At 36.5% G+C, this 19,553-nt stretch overlaps 1 protein-coding gene and 1 non-coding gene across 4 annotated transcripts in view; one reads left to right on the top strand and one right to left on the bottom strand.

Moving 5' to 3' along the window:
• Positions 1 to 19,553, bottom strand: part of RAB3GAP2 (RAB3 GTPase activating non-catalytic protein subunit 2) — a 122,902-nt gene that overhangs the window by 30,061 nt on the left and 73,288 nt on the right. For all 3 annotated transcript variants that reach the window (XM_053606381.1, XM_053606382.1, XM_053606383.1), the window contains exons 13-21: positions 18,521 to 18,660; positions 16,969 to 17,185; positions 16,262 to 16,405; positions 15,952 to 16,034; positions 15,199 to 15,263; positions 11,151 to 11,241; positions 10,674 to 10,801; positions 8,534 to 8,747; positions 8,003 to 8,100 (exon numbers count right to left, since the gene is read on the bottom strand). In XM_053606381.1, coding sequence (XP_053462356.1) covers positions 8,003 to 8,100; positions 8,534 to 8,747; positions 10,674 to 10,801; positions 11,151 to 11,241; positions 15,199 to 15,263; positions 15,952 to 16,034; positions 16,262 to 16,405; positions 16,969 to 17,185; positions 18,521 to 18,660 — 1,180 coding nt within the window. The remainder of the gene's footprint in view (positions 1 to 8,002; positions 8,101 to 8,533; positions 8,748 to 10,673; positions 10,802 to 11,150; positions 11,242 to 15,198; positions 15,264 to 15,951; positions 16,035 to 16,261; positions 16,406 to 16,968; positions 17,186 to 18,520; positions 18,661 to 19,553) is intronic.
• Positions 4,746 to 4,852, top strand: LOC128597826 (U6 spliceosomal RNA). Its single transcript, XR_008383384.1, has one exon. It is a non-coding gene; the product is annotated as a U6 spliceosomal RNA (small nuclear RNA).

Below are 19,553 nucleotides of genomic sequence, written 5' to 3'. Positions count from 1 at the left end.
ATAGAAGGGACATTTCTTAAACTAATAGAGGCCATCTACAGCAAACCCACACCCAATATCGTATTGAATGGAGTTAAATTGAAATCATTTCCACTTAGATCAGGGACAAGACAAGGTTGCCCATTATCTCCATTGCTGTTTAACATTGTAATGGAAGTTTTAGCCATTGCAATTAGGGAAGAAAAGGCGATCAAGGGTATCCACATAGGGTCAGAAGAGATCAAACTTTCTCTATTCGCAGATGATATGATCGTATATCTGGAAAACACTAGGGATTCTACTACAAAACTTTTAGAAGTGATCAAGGAATACAGCAATGTCTCAGGCTACAAAATCAACACCCATAAATCTGTAGCCTTTGTATATACCAACAATAACCAAGCCGAAAAAACAGTCAAGGACTCTATTCCTTTCACAGTAGTGCCAAAGAAGATGAAATATTTGGGAGTATACCTGACAAAGGACGTGAAAGATTTCTACAAAGAGAACTATGAAACTCTAAGAAAAGAAATAGCCGAAGATGTTAACAGATGGAAAAACATACCATGCTCATTCCTGGGAAGAATCAACATTGTTAAAATGTCCATACTGCCCAAAGCAATATATAATTTTAATGCAATTCCTATTAAAGCTCCATTGTCATACTTTAAAGATCTTGAAAAAATAATACTTCATTTTATATGGAATCAGAAAAAACCTCGAATAGCCAAAACATCACTGAGCAATAAAAACAAAGCAGGAGGAATCACGCTACCAGACCTGGGACTGTACTATAAATCCACAGTGATCAAAACAGCATGGTATGGGCACAAAAGCAGAGAAGTAGATGTCTGGAACAGAATAGAGAACCAAGAGATGGATCCAGCTACTTACCGTTATTTGATCTTTGACAAGCCAATTAAAAACATTCAGTGGGGAAAAGATTCCCTATTTAACAAATGGTGCTGGGTAAACTGGCTGGCAACCTGTAGAAGATTGAAACTGGACCCACACTTTTCACCTTTAACTAAGATAGACTCTCATTGGATAAAAGATTTAAACTTAAGACATGAAACTATAAAAATACTTGAAGAAAGTGCAGGGAAAACTCTTGAAGGAATCCGCCTGGGTGAATATTTTATGAGGAGGACTCCCCAGGCAATTGAAGCAGTATCAAAAATACACTACTAGGACCTGATCAAATTAAAAAGCTTCTGCACAGCCAAGAACATAGTAAAGCAAGCAGACAGCCCTCAGAATGGAAGAAAATATTTACAGGTTATACCTCCAATAAAGGTCTAATAACCAGAATCCACAGAGAAATCAAACGTATTAACAAGAAAAGAACACATGACCCCATCTCAGGGTGGGCAAGGGACTTGAAGAGAAATTTCTCTAAAGAAGACCAACGCAAGATCTACAAACACATGAAAAAAAGCTCATCATCCTTAATCATCAGAGAAATGCAAATCAAAACTACTCTGCGATATCACCTAACCCCAGTAAGAGTAGCCCACATAACAAAATCCCAAAACCAGAAATGTTGGCGTGGATGTGGAGGAAAGGGCACACTTCTACACTGCTGGTGGGAATGCCCACTAATACGTTCCTTCTGGAAGGATGTTTGGAGAATACTTAGAGACCTAAAAATAGACCTGCCATTCGATCCTATAATTCCTTTACTAGGTTTATACCCAGAAGATCAAAAGTCACAATATAACAAAAACATCTGTACCAGAATGTTTATTGCAGCCCAATTCATAATTGCTAAGTCATGGAAGAAGCCCAAGTGCCCATCAACCCACGAATGGACTAGCAAATTGTGGTACATGTATACCATGGAATACTATGCAGCCTTAAAGAAAGATGGAGACTTTACCTCTTTCATGTTTTTCTTAGCAAAGTATCTCAGGAATGGAAGAAAAAGTATCCAATGTATTCAGCCCTACTATGAAGCTAAATTATAGCTTTCACATGAAGACTATAACCCAACTATAGCACAAGACTATGGGGAAAGGGCCAAGGAAGGGGAAGGGAGGGGGGGAGGTTTTGGTGGAGGGAGGGTAATGGGTGGGGCCACATCTATGGTGCATCTTAGAATGGGTACAGGCGATTGCACTAATGTACACAGCTATGATTTAACAATAAAAAAAAAAACTACTAAGAGTAGAGTATAAATGTCTTACCATAAGAAATAAGTGAGATGAAGATCATGTTAATCAATTAGATGTAAGCATTCCATGTTGTATATCAAATCAGCACATTGTACCCCATAAATGTACACAGTTATGACAACTGAGGAACTACTTTACTTGTGTAAAAACATACTAGGTGATACACGCCTGGCTGAGCCTAAGAGACAAGCCCACCAACCTCTTTCCCAGAAAACCATGAAGGGGTCCAGTCTCAATTCCAGATCCTCTTGTTAGAGTTAGGAACATAATGCTTGTGTACAACTGTGAAGCACAACTGTCTGGGCCAATGAAACAGTCCTCTGGACTCAGGTCTCTGACCAGTGTCCCTACATAGTCCCAATACCTTCCTTGGGTCTTTGTCAAGTCCATCTGGGCTTAAAAGCCTATCAGCCTTGGGCTTGGTGCCCATAGCACAGTGGTTACAGCACCGGCCACATGCACTGAGGCTGGTGGGTTTGAACCCAGCCTGGGCCAACTACACAACAACGACAACTGCAAAAACAAACAAACAAACAAAAATATATATATATATATATACGTGTGTGTGTGTGTGTGTGTGTGTGTGTGTATGTGTGTATCTGGGTGTTATGGTGGGTGCCTGTAGTCCTAGCTACTTGGGAGGCTGAGGCAAGAGAATCGCTTAAGCCCAAGAGTTTTAGGTTGCTGTGAGCTGTGACACTATAGCACTCTACCCAGGGCCACATAGTAAGAAGAGTCTCAAAAAAAAAAAGAACAAAAAAAAAAAACATATCAGCCTTGGAGCCCTTGCAAGACTATGGCAAACGTAAGCTTAAGAGCATCCTCCAGTGCTGTGATGGCTGCAGTGGTCAAAGCCTCAGAGAACATTACAGTCAGTTTAGAATCTCTGGAAGGCCTTCTGAAGAAGTACAAGCATAAAGGGAGACTGTGAAGAATAAAATAATTACCTAATCTTCAATATACCTACATCATCACACTTCCATAAGAATCAAAGAAATATAACCTCAAAAACAAAATAAGGGTGCTAGAGACTGACCCTAAAGTGAAAAAAAAAAAATTCAAAATAGTTGTTTTAAAGAGCCTTAATTAACTTCAAAATACAGAGAATCATTCAGAAATATATCAGAGAAATTTAACAGAGGGATTGAAATAATAATAAGAAACAAAAATCTCAAAGCTGAAATTGCCATGGTGAAATGAAAAATGCAATAGAATATCAACAGTACAACTGACCAAAAGAATAAGTGAGCTCACTGACAGATTATTTGAAAATACAAAGTCAGAGAAGATAAAAGAAAAAAAAGAAAGAAGGAAAGAAAGAAAAAGAAAAGTAATGAAAAAAGCTTATATGAGATAACATCAAAAGAACAAACATCTGGGTTATTGGAGCTAAAGAGGGAACTAAGAAAGAGAAAAGGGTACAAAGTTTATTCAAAGAAATAGTAACAGAAAACTTTCTAAAGTTTTAGAGAAAGATAGAGAAAGATATAAATATCTTGGTATAGAAAAGTCAAAACTTACCAATCAGATTCACCCTAATTAAGAACACCTCAAAACATATTATAATAAAACTTGCAAAGGTCAAAGACAAAGACAGCAGCAATAGAAAAGAGGTAACATATAAAATATATTCAGTATGCTGGGCAGCAGACTTCTCAGCAGAAACAGTATAGGACAGGAAAGAGTGGGACAATATATTCAGGAAAAAAAAAAACAAAACAGAAATGCCAATCAAAAATACTGTACCCCAGCAAAGTTATCCTACAGACATGAAGGTGAGATAAAGATTTTCCTAAAGAAAAGTTGAAGGAACTTATTACTACCATTATCTGTCCTATAAGAAATGTTAAAGGAAATTCTTTAAACCAAAAGAAAAGCATGCTAATGTGGTTATTTTATTAATACTATAATCATGATATGTAAGACATTTATATCTTTAAAAATATAACAAAACATTAAAAAAAAAAACTACAACAATTTGTTAAGAGATAGGCAATGCAACAAATTTAAATGGTGACATGAAAAATCCAAAATATGGAGTGAGAAGGAATTAATGTAGAAGGGTTTTTTGGTGTGTGTGATTTAAGTTAATATCAGTTTTAAATACTTGTTACAACTACTGGCTATTTTTTGTAAGTCTTATGGTACCATGGGGGTGGGGGTGGGGACTTACAATAAACACACTAAAACAAACAAACAAACAAAACAATGAATTGAAACATACTATCAGAGAAAATCACTTTACCATAAAAAGACAGCGAGAAAGGAAGAAAAGAAGAGTTACACAACAACTAATAAATGAATAAAAAAATGACAGTAGTAAGGCCTTACCTAATCAGTGTAATCTGGTTTATTGTACCCTCAATGAATCCCCAACAATAAAAATAATAATAATAATAATAATAATAACACTGAATGTAAATGGACTAAATTCTCCAATTAAAAGACATGCAGTGAGTTACTGGGTGTGGTGGCACATGCTTATAGTCCTAGCTATTCAGGAAGCTGAAGTGGGAAATCACTTGAGCATATGAGTTTGAGTACAGCCTAGGAAAAACAGCATTACCCCATCTCTTAAAAATAAAAAAAGGAGTGCTCGCTTCGGCAGCACATATACTAAAATTGGAACGATACAGAGAAGATTAGCATGGCCCCTGTGCAAGGATGACATGCAAATTCGTGAAGCCTTCCATATTTAAAAATAAATAAATAAAAATAAAAATAAAAAAAGGACGCACACAGGGGAAAAAAAAGGACACATAAAGACAGAGCAGCTAAATGGATTAAAAAAAAACAAGACCAAACATATGCTGTCTACAAGAAACCCACTTTCTCCTATAAAGACACAAAAGTAAAGGAATGGAAAAAGATATTCCATACAAATGAAAACCAAAAAAGAACAGGAATAGCTATTAGATAAAATAGAGTTTAAGTAAAAAACTATAGAAAGAGACAAAAAGGTCATTATATGTATAATAAAGGACATAAAAAAAGTAAATATATATGCATCTAATACCAGAGCACCTAAATATATGTGGCAAACATTAACAGATCTAAAAGAAGACAGAGATAGCAATAATATCAATAGTAGGGGACTTAAATCTGACTACCAATGGACAAATCATCAAGGCAGAAAAATCAATAAAGAATTATCAAATTGTACTTTAAACCAAATGGACTGCCCAGGTGAGGTGGCTCAATGCCCGTAAACCTAGCACTCGGGAAGGCTAAGGCAGGTGGATTGCTGGAGCTCAGGAGTTCAAGACCAGCCTGAACAAGAGTAAGATCCATCTCTACTAAATATATAAAAACTAGTCATGCATCACAGGGGAGGGTGCCGAGAGTTCCAGCTATACTTGGGAGGCTGAGGCAAGAGGATTGCCCAAACCTAAGAATTTGAGCTTTCTATGGGCTATGACACCATGATACTCTACCCAGGGTGACAGAGACTCTGTCTTTAAAAAAAAAAGAATGGGACAAAAAACATTTGGACGAGCATTAAAAGAAGAAAAGGCCTACATTAAAGATATTTGTAACTCATCACTTGAGCCCAGGAGTTGGAGGCAACAGTGAGCTATAAGGATGCCACTGCACTCTACCCATGGCGACAGAGCAAGACTCTGTCTCACCTTTCCCACAAATCTCCCAAATCGACTTAACAGACATTTATAGAACATTTCATCCAACTATTGCAGACTATACATTCTTGTACATGGAACATTCTCCAGAACAGACCATTATGTTTGGCCACAAAACAAGTTTCAACAAATTCAAAAAAGTCAAAATCATACCAAGAATCTTTACTGACCCCAATAAAATAAACCTAGAAATCATTAACAAGAGAAACTTTGGAAACTATAAATACACGGATATTAATGGATATTAAAAAACATGACTAGTGGGTCAATGAACAAACTTAAAAAATTTCATGAGACAAATGAAAATGGAAATACAACACGCTAGAACTGATGGGATACAGCAAAAGCAATACTAAGGGGAATGTTTATAGCAATAAATGCCTACATCAAAAAAACAAACTCCAAGTAAAAACTTAAAAATGCACTTCAAAGAATTAGAAAAGCAAGAACAAACCAAACCCAAAATTAGTAGAAGAAAAGAATTAACAAAGATCAGAAGACAGGCGCAATGGCTCACTCCTGTAATCCAAGCTCTCTGGGAGGCGTTGTGGCGGGTGCATGTAGGCCCAGGTACTTGGGAGGTTGAGGCAAGAGAATCGCTTGAGCCCAAGAGTTTGAGGTTGCTATGAGCTGTGACACCCTGGCACTCTCCCGAGAGTGACAAAGTGAGACTCTGTCTTGGAAAAAAAAAAAAGATCAGAGCAGATATTAATGAAATTGATACCAAAAACAATATGAAAGGTCAACAACATGAAAAGTTTTTTTTTTTTTGAAAAAATAAAGTTGACAGAACTTTAGCTAGATTAGGAAGAAAAGAGAGAAGACCCAAATAAATAAGAGACGAAAAAGGAAACATTACAACTGATACCACAGAAATACAAAGAATCATTAGAGACAATTATGAACAGTTATATGCCGACAATTGGAAAACAGGAAAAAATGGATAAATTTCTGGACACATACAACTTATCAAGATTAAACCATGAAGGAACAGAAAACCTGAACAAGCCAATAATGAGTAATGAAACTAAAGCATAATAAAAAGCCTCCTACCTAAAAGAAGCCCAACACCTGATGGATTTACTGCTGACTGTTACCAAACATTTATTCACAGTATAAATTCTACTCAAAACTATTTAAAAAAACTAAAGAGGTAATACTTCTAAACTCATCCTATAATGCCAGCCAGCATTACCGAGACCAAAACCAAAGACATGATAGAAACACCACATTAACACAGTCCACAGAGTCAGAATCCCCAAACCCTAGCCAAAATATAATATATAAGTGGGTGTGTGAAAGTGTGTGTACAGTCAGCTGTCCATACCTATGGGTTCCACATTCATGCACTTAAGCAACTGTAGATCAGTAACGTATAAGAGAAAAAAGTAGAGGCTGCATCTGTCCTACACACGTACAGACTTTTTACCTTGTCATTATTTCTTAAACAACAGAGTCTAACAACTACTTACATAGCATTTACATTGTCTTTATACTATAAGTAATCTAGAGATAACTCAAAGTATATAGGAGGATGTGCATAGGTTACATACAAATACTACTTCATTTTATATACAAGGGATTTGAGCATCCATAGAATTTGGTTTGATGGTGGTGTCTGGAGGGGGGAGTCCTGGAATGAACCCCCTAAACAAATACTGAGGGACAACTGTATATGTGTGAATGTGTAGGGGGCAAGTAATAAGAGAAAACTGATGATGATGGGGTAGGTTTCCTTACTTGTTTAAGAAAGGTAAAAATTCAGTGTTGAAGTTTCTCTACTAGATGATTCTTATGGTTTACATTTACTATTTCACAAAGATTACATGCTAACGTATGTAGCATATGTTCTAAGTTTGAAAATACTCGATAATAATTCCACATTCTTCAAGGGAAAGTTATTTTGTTTTCTAAGATATTTCACAGTTCTGGCAGATTTTGCTAATGATCAAATTCCATTGTAAGTGCATGCATACACATCAGATTTTAAATTTATTTTAGGCCAGTCATAGAATATGCTTGTTAAAATTTATGGAGAATGATAAAAATAATACTATGCTACTAAATATGGTGATTACAAATGTCTTTGATCATATTTAAAAGGTTTTCATGTACATTCTGTAATATGCTAACGTCAATGATTAAAAAAAAGACTGCTATTTTGAATAATATTCATAAGGAAGAACAGTATCCAGTAACAAAAAATCTTACCAATAACAGCTGCGGGCTGAGTCCAGCAGTCTCCAAAATGTGGCACATATCCTCAGTGGAGCTTTCTCCATGCAAACACTTCCAAAAAAAGAAAGTGCCTAGTAGAACAAAAACACAGCACATTAATCAATGACTACATATCATTTGGATTAACAATCTTCATGAAATCAATCTTGAATTCCAAAGGGACACAACAGTGAAATTCATGGCCCGATCTGCTTAATTTATTAAAAAAGCAAATTCTTACCTAACATTGTGTCTTTAGTACACTTATTAATACGACTTATATGACATAGTGCATATATATTCTGAATATCTTTTGTTAACCGTAAAATATAGTATATTAAATTATTTCATTAATTGCAATTTCAAAACAAACTAATCTTTGCGATCTTGTATGCTCCTACCAGGCTTTCTTGCAGAAGAGGATACAAAGAACACTTTCTTTCTTTTTTTTTTTTTTTATTGTTGGGGATTCATTGAGGGTACAATAAGCCAGGTTACACTGATAGAACACTTTATTTCACCTACCTAAAGCTACATACTGCTCTTCACTTATCTTCTTTATGTTGAGCACATCTTTCTCATATTCCAAATATTCCAGAAATGTTTTTACAGGCAACACACCATCTTTATCATCAGAAAATCGAACATTAGTCCTGGTGTTCTCTTGTTTATATTTCTCTAATAATGCTTGGAGTTTAAGCAGTTCTTTTTCATCAAGCTTTAGTAACACAGCCAAGTCCTTGAAAAGAAAAGAGAAGTTCTGAATAGACCATGTCTATGAATTTGTCAAATGTGTCAACTCCACTATCCTAAGTGAAATTCAAGCCTGTAAACAAAAGATGATCTTTAATTTTTTAATTAACACAGTAGCTACAGGTGTACCTGGTACTTGGCTTAAAACTTTACTCTCAAATTAAATTTCAGGAATAGAGGTTATTTCAATAAAGTAAACTAATCTTGAAACACTCCAGACTACTAAAGTTTTTGTTTTTTTTTTTTGCAGAGGCAGAGTCTCACTTTGTCACCCTTGGCAGAGTGCCATTGGCGCCACACGTTCACAGCAGTCTCCAACTCCTGGGCGTAGGCAATTCTCTTGTCTCAGCCTCCCGAGCAGCTGGGACTATAGGCACCGGTCACAACGCCCAGCTATTTTTTTTTTTTTTTTTTTTTTCCAGTTTGACCAGGGCCGGGTATGAACCTGCCACCTTGGGTATATGGGGCCACCTCCCTACCCACTGAGCCACAGGTGCTACCCTACTAAAAAGAATTTTAAGAAACATGTATTATTATACAATCAGAAAAAAATTAAAAAGGGACCCTGTAATCCTAGCATTCTGGGAGGCTGAGGCCAAGTGGATTGCCTAAGCTCACAGGTTCAAGACCAGCCTGAGCCAGTGCAAGACGTCATCTCTAAAAATAGCCGGGCATTGTGGCGGGCACCTCTAGTCTCAGCTACTTGGGAGGTTGAGGCAAAAGAATCGCTTAAGCCCAAGAGTTTGAGGTTACTGTGAGCTGTGATGCCATGGCACTCTACTGAGGGTGATATAGTGAGACTCTGTCTCAAAAAAAAAAAAAAAAAAAAAATTAAAAAGGGTGTCAAATGCAACTCTTGCAACATAAACACTATAAATTAAAAACATGGGAAAATAGTTCTCATTCTATCTACATGTAAATCCTCTATGGGCTCTCAGGTATACAATCTGCCAGCCTTTGAAACTATTGTTACACAGCATATGTAGAGAAACCTACCCTGACAGCACTGAATTAGGGACAAATATACACATACCAGCAAGAGGGCTGGTAAAGAAAATATACCTCTAAGGCAGTGGTTCTCAACCTTCCTAATGCCTTCTAATGCCACGACCCTTTAATACAGTTACTCATGTTGTGGTAACCCCCAACCATAAAATTATTTTCGTTGCTACTTCATAACTGTAATTTTGCTACTGTTATGAATCATAATGTAAATATCTCATGTGCAGGATGTATTTTCTTTCTTTCTTTCTTTCTTTCTTTCTTTTTTTTTAAATAGGGAGTTCTCCCTATCCTGGGAGGTGAAGGGAGGGGTGAGGTTATGGTTTAAGTAGACAGGTGGCATGAGACTGTCTAGAGTCTGGATACCCGCCAGAGACTGGATACCCATGTTCATATGACTGCACAGGGACTGGCAGATGGCGTCAGGATGTATTTTCATTGTTACAAAGGGGTCGCAACCCACAGGTTGAGAACCACTGCTCTAAGGCTTTATTTATTTTTTTATTTTTTGAGACAGAGACTTAAGCTGTTGCCCTGGGTAGAGTGCCGTAGCATGCAGCAACCTCCAACTCTTGGGGCTCAAGTGATCCTCTTGCTTCAGTTTTTCTATTTTTAGTAGAGATGGGGTCTCGCTTTTGCTCAGGCTAGTCTCAAATTTGTGCAGCTCAGGCAATCCACCAGCCTTGGCCTCCTAGAGTGCTAGGATTACAGGCATTAGCCACCACGCCCAGCCACCTCAAGTTTGAAGTTGCTATGAGCTAAGACACCACAGCACTCTACCAAAGATATCCAAGTGAGACTCTGTCTCAAAAAAAAAATTCTTAACTTTCTACTATTTTACTACTAATTAAAAAAAAGGAAAAATCATCAGAGATTATTTTATGTAATGTTAAATTTTGAGATTACTCACATTATCAGATAATGGTGTGTCTGAGTGAAAATCAACAGAATTTAATTGACTGACAGATTCATAGAGACACAGCAACTTCAGCTTATTGGCACAAAATTGTAGCAATCCTTCATCAATAGACTCAAGCTCTAAAAGAAAAAACATATGTAAGTGATATATTCCACGACTAAATCAGAATAACTACTTCTCATTATCTTATACTGATAATTTGCCTCATAGCAGAGAGATTAAAAGAAAAATTTTCAGTAAGAAATAGTCAATAAATATATTCGGAAACAGCTCAGATGAAGATCAATTGCATACATTAAACAGGGAATAAGTAAGATTTCTTATTTCTTTATATATATATGTATTTCTTATTACATTATTTCCACATTAAAGTAACATGATGGTATTATAAGCAGTTAACAGCTTACTATAATCAGAGATCAAAATCGAAGTGAGACCATAACCTCCAATCTGCAGAAAATGTATTACCTTGATTTTTTAAAGTGTCCATTAAAGTCTGAGTGATGTTTCTAAGGCAGGAAAATGGTAAACGTTCACTTGCCAAAATGCTTTCCAAAGCCTAGAAGAAAGACATTCTAGTGACTATAAGGCAATGATTTTGTTTTTTTAATTTTATATTTATGCCTTTACTTTTACTATCCAAAATGTCAAAGGGAAATTTCCAATTTAAGAAGTTTCAGTGTAATTATCTGACAATTAAAGCTGTATTATAAATTATACATTATCAACTTCATGTCATGTCAAATTATGTTATAGTGACAAAAAGTCCAGACTGAGAATGAAACAAACTAGAAGGCAACTGCTAGAATGGCCAAGAAAAACCCGAAACAGACACAAAGCTATTCACCAATAAGAAGAGTCTGAATAAGTCTATACTATCTAGGCATAAATGAAAAGCAGAGGATACTGTTATGGCACTAATAAAAACTGACAACAACTTACCTTAATTACTGCACTTGAGCATGGCAGGCCGAATCTACAGGCCATGCTAGATATATACATAGTACCCACTCTATCCCCCATCTGCATCTCTCCACACCCCCCACCACTGAAGATATGTAAGATGCTTCATAACCCATTCCAAAATCTCTCTCCATGCCTAAAGAAGTAACCATCAGAAACATCAATGGGTTAAGACATAGTAGTTAAAATTTGTATTATCCTTTCATATTAGCACATTAAATTAGATTTTAACTGGTGAGATTAAATAGTTTAAAAAATAGGCTGAGAATGTGGCATAAGACAAGTATCAGGTCATAACGCAATAACCTCTGTGCGTCCGTGGAGGAGAAACAGGCTTAGAAGGTGATTTAGGATATTGGTCAGGCCTCCCATGAAGCAAATAAAAGAGAGAATATAAAGTGACTGAAAGAGGCAAAAAACAAACGAAAAACCCAGGAAAAACAAGATAGTCTGCACTATGCTGGTTTATCAATTTTGGTGTTCTATGATGAGACAGTAAGAAAGATGGTATCACAGTGAAGAGAATTATTTGGGTTACAACCCTTTCTACTACACAGCCTTAAACTGCCTCACTAAGTGCCCACCTTGTCATTATAGTGTCATCTTTAATAACTGAGATTTTGCCCTGAGGAAAATGACAGTTAATTAGCACTGTCAGTGGAATGGAAAACATGATTACAAGTCACAGACACATTGCCTGTTCTGCAAAGAAACAACTAAAAAGTGTTTCAAAAATTGATTGCAACAGCAATAACTATCTACTAAATTTTCCCATGTAAGTAACTATAAAATAGTGAAACATATTCACATTGGCCCAAGTTCCTGGCACAGAACTTCTAAAACCTCTGTTATTTCCCAATTGATACAGGTGGTAGTGGAATCTTTTGTTCAATGTTTGGTCTCTGCTCTAGTTTCTGAGACAGAGATCCTATTCCCTTTGTAGATAGGGGTGTGAGGAAAATGTTTTAACATTGGGTCTTTGACCCCCTGGTCCTGACACAGACCTCCTAAGAATCTCCATTATTTCCTGGATAATGTTGAGCATCTTTTGTTCTAATGAGGAACTCTTGGTGGGTTCCTGGATAGCCTGAGGATGGGGCTGGTTGCCAACAGAACCATGTGATTAGAGGACTGGAAGTTTTAAACCACCCCGCCCCAACCTCTGGGGGTGGCGCAAGGGGAAGAAGATTGAGCTGATCACTGATGGCCAATGATGTGATTAATCTGCCTATGAAAGGAAGCCTCTGTAAATACCCAAAGAACAGGATTTAGAAGAGCTTCTAGGTAGCTAACCATGTACAGCTTCTTGGAGGGTGACCCCTGGAGAAGGCATGGAAGCTCTGCACCTCTTTTTCACATTGCATCTCTTTCATCTGGTTGTTCATTTGTATCCCTTGTAATATCCTTTATAATAAATGGGTAAAGGTAAGTAAAGTATTTCCCTGAGTTCTATGAGCTGCTCTAGCAAATTAACCAAAACCAAGGAGTAGGTCATAAGAAATCCAATCTATAAGCGGTTGGTCATAAGTACAGAAACAACCAACTACCTGTGAGTGGTCTCTAAAATTGGGGGAAGTCTTGTGAGACTGAGCCTTCAACTTGTGGGATTGCACACTATCTCCAGGTGGATGGTGTTGGAATTGAACTGAATTAGAGGACATTTAGCCGGGAACAGTTGGAGAATCTGCTGAAGAAAGACGTAATATGGGGGAAAAGACTCACACAACTCGTAGCAGAAGTGTTGAGTGACCATGTAAGAGAACAGGAAAATACACTGTGATTTTTTTTTCTCAATTATTTTCACGGTAACATTATTTTAGAGTCTGTGAACTATTTAAATGAAATATTTGGTAAGTTTCCTACTTGATGGAACTTAAAAGAAGTAAAGAGGAAAAAGTTGGGAAGCTATATGGTTAATAAACACCAAATAATTAGAAAATAAGCAATCATTAATTATCTGGTTCTAATTAAAAGTAGACTAGAAGTTCAAGAGTTTTCCATGAAAATTAAAGTGTCTTGTAAGCATTTATAAAGTTAGGACTTGGGCAGTAATATGAGGGGAATGGATAGAAGGAGTGGGGAAAGAAAGAAAAGAACAATCAGTTACCACTAGCTTAGCAAAAGGTAATAACAAGTCTAACAATACCAAGGGATGTTGAGGCTGTGAAGCAAGAGGGACTCATATAGTATAAGCGCAAGTACAAATTAGTACAACTATTTTGAGAGTCAATTTGTCATCAACCAGTACAGCAAAGAAGCTCAGACCCTAGCAATTCCACTCATAAGTAAACTAAAGAGAAACTCTTGCATTTGGTTTTTTTATTTCCTTGCTTATTTTTTGTAGTTGTTGTTGAGACAGAGTCCCACCCTATGTCCTGAGCAGAGTGCAAAGGCATTAGTGCTCACTGCAACCTCAGACTCAGCTGTGAGCATCCCACTGCCTCAGCCTCCGGAAGCCACTGGGATTATAGGCATTCACCGTGGCGCCCGGCTGGTTTTTTTTTTTTTTTAATGAGTCAGGGTCTCATTCTCACTCAGGCAGGTCCTTGGACTCCTGAACTCAAGCAATTCTCCCTCCTCGGCTTCCCACAGTGCTGGGATTACAGGTGTGAGCCACTGCACCCGGCTTTGAGGTACAAGGCTAAGCATCATTGTGACAGGAAAAAAACTGAAAACAATCTAAATGTTTACTGGCAAGTGAGTGAATAAAGAGTGGAATTCATATGGCACAGTAAGTAAGTTACCTACAGCTATAACCATAACTACACACATCAGTATAAAATGGCTCACAGAAACACAAGGTGGAAGGAAAACCGGTCATGGAAGAAGACACAGAGCATAACTCCATCAGGCGTCCAACCTGCAGCCTACAGGACCGTGTGGATTTTGTGAGGACTATTTTGTTTATCTGGGGTGTTGGATATCACAACAAGTATGCATGGGACTTTCTGTTTTGCTAATCAACCTTCATTAGTGCTTGCACATTTATTGTATGGGCCAAACAACTCTTATTCTTCCAATGTGAGGTGGAGAAAAAAAGGTTAGACACTCCTGATTAAGTTTTAAAAAGTAGGAAATGCATTAATAGGTTTCAAAGGAGTCACACAGGAATGTTAATTACAAGAGAGAACCACAAAATTCTCAACTGTGGTTACCTTAGTGACAGAAGGCATGGGACAAGGCAGAGGGACTGAGGAAGGAGATGCAGGGCTCTTTAGCATTCCTGGTAAGATTGCATTTCCTATGGTGAATTGTCGTATACAAGTGTTTATTTTCCTATTATTCTTTAATCCAAATATATGTTACATATGGATATATGCATGTGTATTTGTATAAAACACATGTACTCACACGTATGGTAATGTTATTTAATTTTTAAAAAAGAGAAGAGAAGAGGAACTTCCACATGGGAATATAAAACGGAATGAATGTAATAAAAACATGATTTTAGCCTGTCATGTTTGGAGGCAAATAGGAAAATAAAGATTTTCTTAAGAGGGGTTTATTAAATAATAGCTAATATCAGGGAAGTTCATACATTATATACACTTACTTGTTTTTTGGTTGCAGGGTATTTAATATCAAGAATTAATTCCTTTATTTCGGTTTCAACCAAATCTATAAAAAGAAAATTAATTAAAGTAAAATTTTCATTTCTCTAACAGTGAAATATTATTCTGAAAGAAAATGAACATATTTGTACTACTGGTCAGTCTAAAAGAAGTTTGGGTTCTGTCAGTTTATTGTTTTATTGTTGTGACTTTTAGTATCCCCTAGATGGCAGGCACACTTCATCCTTACATTGCAATTCTAATAAAAGGTACAGGGGATACTTGTATCTCCCCTCATTCTGAAAAGGAGTTTAAGATAGCTCATCAATGCATTTAAGTATTTTGACTGTCCCATTCAGAATATTTTACTGATTTAAAAAATGACAGAATAGGCCAGGCGCTGTGGCTTACACCTGTAAGCCAGCACTCTGGGAAGCCAAGGTGGGTAGAATGTTTGAGCTCAAGAGTTTAAGACCAGCCTGAGCAAGATCCTATCTCTACCAAAACCAGAAAAACTAGCCAGGCATAGGGGTGCACTCCTATAGTTCCAGCTACTTAGGAGGCTGAGGCAAGAGGACTGCTTGAGCCCAAGAGTTTGAGGTTGCTGTTAGCTGTGATGACACCATGGCACTCTACCCAGGGTGACAGAGTGAGACTCTATCTCAAAATAAATAAATTAATTAATTAAATTAAATTAAAATAAAATAAAAAGACAAAACAATATGCTTTACTATTTTTTATTAAAGGATACCTACCAAGATTAGAAGATTTTGTTTTCAGTAAAGTTGCTAGTTTCTTCACTAAGTGCATATCCTTGGCTCGTTCACTCTTCTTATCACTAAAACAATAAATACAACAAATTGTTAAAGAATGTGAAACTGTTTTCCTTCTAATTCTGATACATTCCAACTTTCTTTTATCCTTTATATGCTTCCTATTTAACTTTAAAGTTATCAGTCTGATGAAAAATGAAACCATATAATAACTACACAACAGCACACCAAACCAAGAAACTAGGAAAAGTTGGAGAGGAACATCAATCAGTAGACACTCAATAAATCTTACCTCAGTGCTAAATGGAAAGGAACATTCACTGTTTTCACACTTCCAGACACTGGATCAACAAGACAGATCTGGTAAGTCTGTGGCTGCCAACTCTGACTGGTAACATTATTTAAGCCCATTATTTTATAGCCAGGATACAGCAGCCTAAGAAAATCACATACCAATATGGTAAAAATATTAGGAAAAGGAGAAAACCCTAAAGGTGCTTTTATTATAGCTAGGGAACTTATTGTTATTATTAATTTGGGAGCATTAATAAGGCAAATCAATAGTGATACCAAAAACACAAATAAAATAAGACTCCACTGGCAGAGTCCTTTTAACTTTGTTAAAGGGCTCTATAAAATTAAATGAACAAATCAGACTTGTGTTTCAATGGCAAACAAAGCATTCACCTCACTTATCACACTAGGGGAATCTGAAGGAACTTTCCTTTTGAGACTTCACAGCGTTATGTAACAGACAAATGGTAGCACCAGGCTAACTAACGCAGTAGCACGTCATGGCATTTTCAACAATTTTTTGTTATTAAATACTTAATCTTTAATTATATACCAGGCACTTGCAGGAAAAACCATAATAAAGAATATTACAATTCTCAAACAACATGCAATTTAATAAAATCTAATCTAGTAAAAGCTTTACTTTAATAAAAGCATTCCTGTATTTCTTTTTGTAACCAGACAAATGCCAGGTTTGCAGCTTACCTGCATTGCTTCCCCACATTAAAAGCTCCTACTCTAGGTCCCTGCTGTGTGCTCCACACTTCTAATATTCCTCTTCTTGGTGCATAGATCACAAGGAACTGAGCTACGCGACTTGGGCCCTGAGTATTTCCAAAAGGAGAAAAATCCACTTTTTCTGGTACCCTTTCATGGAGGTCCTCTACAATTTGAATCCATCCAATTTGTGCACCCCGATACCCTTGGAGACAGAGGAAAAGGAAATGATGTTAAGAAAGCTCCTGCCTGTGCGTAGTAGTAGCTGATGCTGTCTTCCTTTCTACCATAGCCTCTGTCACAGGCAATTATTCCCTGTTTCCCCAGTACACAATGGAAAGGAAAACTGACTGCACCAGCTGCAGAAAGACAGGCATAACACAAGTGACAAGACTGTCATGGTGGCCTCGGACAGTCACTACAAACAGCTATGTCTTTTGAATTTTGGAAAAGTATTACTGAGAACATACCTTTGATGTTGTTTTGAAAGACAAACACCAAAGAGAAATTATGTATCTGGAAACTATGCTTAAACAAGTGGTGGATAAAGACTACCTTCTACCTTTGTCTTTCACTGCAGGAGTTTTTGGCAAGAAGGTAACAGTGGCCTTAATCTAGTCAGAGTAATTTAATTTTCTCAAATCCATTAATCCTCACATTTTAAAGTACAGACAAGATTGTACCATAAATTGTGGTTTCCAACCGTGGTCTACGATAACATGTTACTATTCCAGATGATTGTAAACAATACATTCTTACCTTCTTCCTTAGGGAGATTTTATTTTATTTAGGCTGACAATTTGCCTAGTTAAAAGACATTAGTGTGCCCCTGTCACTAAGTCCTGGCTAACGTATTTTGTAAGTACCTTTCCACATGCATATTGCAATTTCTGGATTCTAGGGGGAATTTAGGAAATGTGGTATGTCACAACATATATTAAAATAAGACAAAAAAAACTTAGAAGATATATTTTATCTTAGAAGATAAATGGCTGAAGGGACTTTGGGGAAAATCTTCTAAGTGGACTAAGTTGGCAGAAGTGCCCTTCTTCCCTTCTCCTTCTTCCTTCCTGGAATGTAGATAAGAAGGCCAGCTAGGAGAACCTTAGGAAGGAGACTGGGTTCCTGAATATAGTGTGGTGACATGTCAATTCTATACTTGGGTCTGTTACAAACAGAATGAACCTCCTTACATTGTTACTGATACAACAAAATGGACTGGGCCAAGCATATAGATATAAAAGTCAAGTCAGCAAAGATGGATTTTGCTAAGTTTTGCTATCTTAATTCTGAAAGACCTTCCATGAAACTGAAACTGAAAGAAAGTGAAAAAGGCAGAAGGTAAACCTGCCCATTAGATGACCGAAATTAAAGATGCATCAATCAACTACTGGACGAAGTGTTGTACATCTGAGTTCACACTGAAAAAGAAAACGTGAAGGATTAAGCAGTGTTATCAACCAGAAGCTAAAGGATGGTAACATTGCTCAATCAGTAGGGTAAAAAGCAATTTAACCTTTTTCCAGGTTTTTGTAAGTACCTTTCCACATGCGTATTGCAATTCCTCTAGCTACATCCAATAAAATAACTCTGCCAAAATCATCTGTTACTGCTGCCAGTGTGTTACATGGAGACAGACATATACTTTCACCATGGCGTCTAGAATCTGGAAGTCCGAATCTGATATTTAAAAGGAAATAAAAAACTCAAATCATATTTCCATCTAGAAACATACAGCAAGAATAAAAGGCATAAAAAATGAGCTGAATCTGTTTTTATAAAAAGAACATGAACTTTGCCTAGATTAATTTGTTGTTTATAATTATAATAATTTAATTATTTATGACATATGCAAACTAAAATACCTAAGAAAAATTAGAAAACCACAGTCCTATGTAGAGCGTCTATAGATATCCATGACCCTATATTTTTAGACATATAAAGTATAAATTTATCTTTCCTTGATTAAGAAGCATGTCATAGAAAATAATACCCTCATCACCAACTAAATGTTAGAATACTTTGCTCCCATACAGGCACCTTTTGTCCATTTAAAGAGTTTGTTCCTAACTTGTTCTCTTTTTGCTAGGTATCACAGCCTGCTACACCAATGTATCTGCCTGAAATAAGAATGTTCTTTTTTCTAAACAGTTATTGCTAAACAGCTACTGATCTATAAACAACCTTATTAGAACTGTTAAGTAAAATATAAATAAAGAGGTATTGAAAAAGACCTAGGAGAACTCACTTTGAGAAAAGACCCTGAGATGAGTACTCAAACTTTGTTACATGTATTTGAGATACATAAGGCCATATGGTTAATTTCTGGATTCTAGGGGGAATTTAGGAAATGTGGCATGTCACAACATATATTAAAATAAGACAAAAAAAACTTAGAAGATATATTTTAATAACAGTTAATTAGTTGGCTCTTTTAGATAAAAAGCATCTAAAAAGAGGGGCAGGAGGAAAGGTTCTATTTCCCTTCATGGTGGTACTTCGTATTAGGTAATAAAAATGATTTAAAAACAAAATCAAATAGTAGAAGACATGCATCTATTAATAATAATTAA

Source organism: Nycticebus coucang, chromosome 10 (genome assembly GCF_027406575.1).
Source record: "Nycticebus coucang isolate mNycCou1 chromosome 10, mNycCou1.pri, whole genome shotgun sequence".
Classification (NCBI taxonomy): Eukaryota; Metazoa; Chordata; class Mammalia; order Primates; family Lorisidae; genus Nycticebus; species Nycticebus coucang.
The sequence above is the reverse complement of the archived record's forward strand: the minus strand, read 5'-3'. Positions and strand labels throughout refer to the sequence as shown.